Source organism: Cebus imitator, unplaced genomic scaffold, assembly GCF_001604975.1.
Source record: "Cebus imitator isolate Cc_AM_T3 unplaced genomic scaffold, Cebus_imitator-1.0 Scaffold358, whole genome shotgun sequence".
NCBI classification, from domain to species: Eukaryota; Metazoa; Chordata; class Mammalia; order Primates; family Cebidae; genus Cebus; species Cebus imitator.
In genome coordinates this window covers 895854-898941 of record NW_016107673.1, presented here as the reverse complement: position 1 = coordinate 898941, position 3088 = coordinate 895854, and the positions used below count along the sequence as shown (strand labels likewise).

Genomic DNA, 3088 nt, shown 5'->3' with positions numbered 1-3088 from the left:
CATTCATTTACAAAGGCATTGTGGCGCATACCTATAGCATACATAACTACAGGCATGCACCACAATGCTTTTTTAATTTTTGTCAAAAAAACCTATTTAGTTGATGTAATTCACATACCATAAAATTCACCCTTTTAAGGTGTACAGTTTGGTGGTTTTTAGTGTATTCACACAGTTGTGTAAATCACCAGTTTCTAATTTTAAACCATGTTATCACCTCCTCAGAGAAGCCTCTTACCCATTAGTAGTCACTCCCTGTTACCCCTGTCCCCAGCTGCTGGCAACCACTAATCTCTGCGGATTTGCCTATTCTGCACATGTCATGTAACAAGTCACATATTATCTGGCCTCTTGTGTCTGTCGTCTTTCACTCAGCACAGTACTCTCAAGCCTCATCTACATTGTAGCACACATTAGCATTTAACTCCTTTTTGTGGTTGAATACTATTCCTTTATGGCTGTACCACACCTTATCCATCCATTGATGAGATGAATAATGCTGCTATGGACATTCATTTAGAAGTTTTTGTGTGAACATGTTTTCAGATCTCTTAAGTATATACCTAGAGGAATTGCAAGGTGACATAGGAACTCTGTTTAACTTTTTGAAGACTTGCCAAACTGTATTCCAAATCTACCATACCATTATACATTCTCACCAGCAGTGTATGAGGGTTCCAGTTTTCTCTGCATCTTCACCAACACTTGTTAATTATAGCCATCTCAATGGATATGAGTCTCTCAACTGTGGTTTTCATTTCTCTAATGATGTATCTTTTCTGTATTTAGAAGAAATACTCGGCCCATTTTCAGATTGATTTGTTTTTTTTAACTTCTGAGTTGTGAGAGTTCTTTATACATTCTGAATATTAGATACCAGATGCATGATTTGTGAATACTTTTTCCCATTTTGTGGGTTGTCTTTTCACTTTCTTGTTAGTGTTTCTTTTATTAATTTATTATTTTTCTTTTGAGACAGAATCTCGCTCTGTCGCCTAGGCTGGAGTGCAGTGGCACGATCTTGGCTCACTGCAACCTCTGCCTCCAGGTTCAAGTAATTCTCCTGTGTGAGCCTCCCAGGTAGTTGGGACTGTAGGCATGCACCACAATGTCTGGCTAATTTTTTTGTATATTTAGTAGAGATTGGGTATCACTGTGTTGGCCAGGCTGGTATCAAACTCCTGGCCTCAAGTGATCTGCTGCCTCAGCCTCCCAATGTGCTGGGATTACAGGTGTGAGCCACCACACCCAGCCTATGGTGTGTCTTTTGAAGCACAAATATTTTTTTTTTTTTTTTGAGATGGAGTTTCACTCTTGTTACCCAGGCTGGAGTGCAATGGCGCAATCTCAGCTCACCGCAACCTCCGCCTCCTGGGTTCGGGCAATTCTCCTGCCTCAACCTCCTCAGTAGCTGGGATTACAGGCACGCGCCACCATGCCCAGCTAATGTTTTTGTATTTTTAGTAGAGACGGGGTTTCACCGTGTTGACCAGGATGGTCTCGATCTCTTGACCTTGTGATCCACCCGCCTCGGCCTCCCAAAGTGCTGGGATTACAGGCTTGAGCCACCGCGCCCGGCATATTTTCACTTTTATAATGTCCAGTGCATCTGTTCTTTCTTCAGTTCCTTGTTAGGTGTCAGCAAAGAGTCATCTATAAACATGAATGGGTGTCCACTTAAATTGCACGTAGCCACTGTTAGGCATGCTACGCATTATTAAATACCCAGTAAATAATTTGTGGTAAATCAATCTTTTAAGTTTCCTTTTTTTCTTATAGAAATTTCCATCGTGAAGCCTTTAGTCATCTTACCCAAGCCTCTAACAACCTGGGTAAGCTAAAGATGTGAATGGAGCATGTGAATACAGCATGGGAAGATTGTGTTCACAGATTTTTTCCAGCACATCCTTAGAGATCCGATGTATAGATGACAACCACCATGGGCTGCCTGCAATATGAAAAATGCCTGCCTGCCTGCCTGCCAGTGGCCCTGAATCCAGCTTAGGTTACTTAATTCAGCATCAAGTTCTGTTTAAAATAAATGTTGAGAATCAGTTATTCAAATAAAAATTGGTATTGAGGTGAGGCCAAAATCTGCCAAAAGCAGTGAACCAGCATGGTTGACTTGACTTTTCACAGGAAACTAGAGATAAATTTTTAAAGAGAACTATCCACTATTGTATAATAATGTTTTAAATCCAAACTGATAAATTTTAGTTTGTCTTCAAAATTTTAAAGGTTTTCATTTTGTGCATAATTATGCAGTATTTATCATTTGTATCTTTCATTTCTTTTAAAACGTCTTTAATTCTTAATTGTTCTTTTAATTTTAAAAAGAACTGAGATATTGTGTTGTCTACTTATATTGGCCAAAGTTTTATTCTTTTCCTTACAATATGTATGCATGTGATTTAATCAGTAAGTTATACTGTAATGAGTTGCTTAGAACACAAATCAGAAGATTGGAGAAACAAAATACATCTTTACAGATTTTTCATTTTAATAGAGTGAGAATAGAAAGACCAGCTTAAGGCTTGAGTACTTACCTGGCTCGTGCATGTTGCTTTATGTATATGTTCCAGGAAAATCTGGCTTAAAAATACTGGCATTAACTTGTTTACTTGAAACAGTGAAAGGTTTTTGAATAACTACAAATGTAGATCTATATGTATATACCAAATGAATTTTTATTTTGTGTCTCTGTTTTATGTTATCATGAAGCCATTTGCTCTTATACCGTAATCTGTCAAGGGCTTTAATCATACCTATTCCAAAGAGTAGTAACCGGATGGAATTCTGGTATTTACAGGCATTGGTGCTAGATGGTACATTTTATGTGTTAAAATAAACATTGTTTTTGAGACCCTGTGACTTTGTGAATTTCAGAAATACCTTTGAAGAAAGTGAACATCTAAATAAGTAACTGCTTTCCAGAAAGAGCAAAAGCAGCTCTATATAGAAACATTAAGGTTAAAAGTCAAGAAAATAGCTCATTCAGTCTTTAAAGTTTCCTTTGCTGGGTTTTTTTTTTCTCTTTTCCCTAAAATACTTTGTTCATACTGCCTTTAGCATTTTATTAAGCAGTTTA

General features: G+C 37.6%; 1 protein-coding gene across 2 annotated transcripts in view; it reads left to right on the top strand.

The window, feature by feature from the left end:
- The window catches only part of VCPKMT (valosin containing protein lysine methyltransferase), a 14505-nt gene extending 11637 nt beyond the window's left edge, over positions 1 to 2868 (top strand). For both annotated transcript variants that reach the window (XM_017506733.1, XM_017506732.1), the window contains one exon: positions 1780 to 2868. In XM_017506733.1, the coding sequence (XP_017362222.1) occupies positions 1780 to 1794 (15 nt within the window). In that variant the 3' untranslated portion in view covers positions 1795 to 2868. The remainder of the gene's footprint in view (positions 1 to 1779) is intronic.
- Positions 2869 to 3088: the final 220 nt, after the last annotated feature.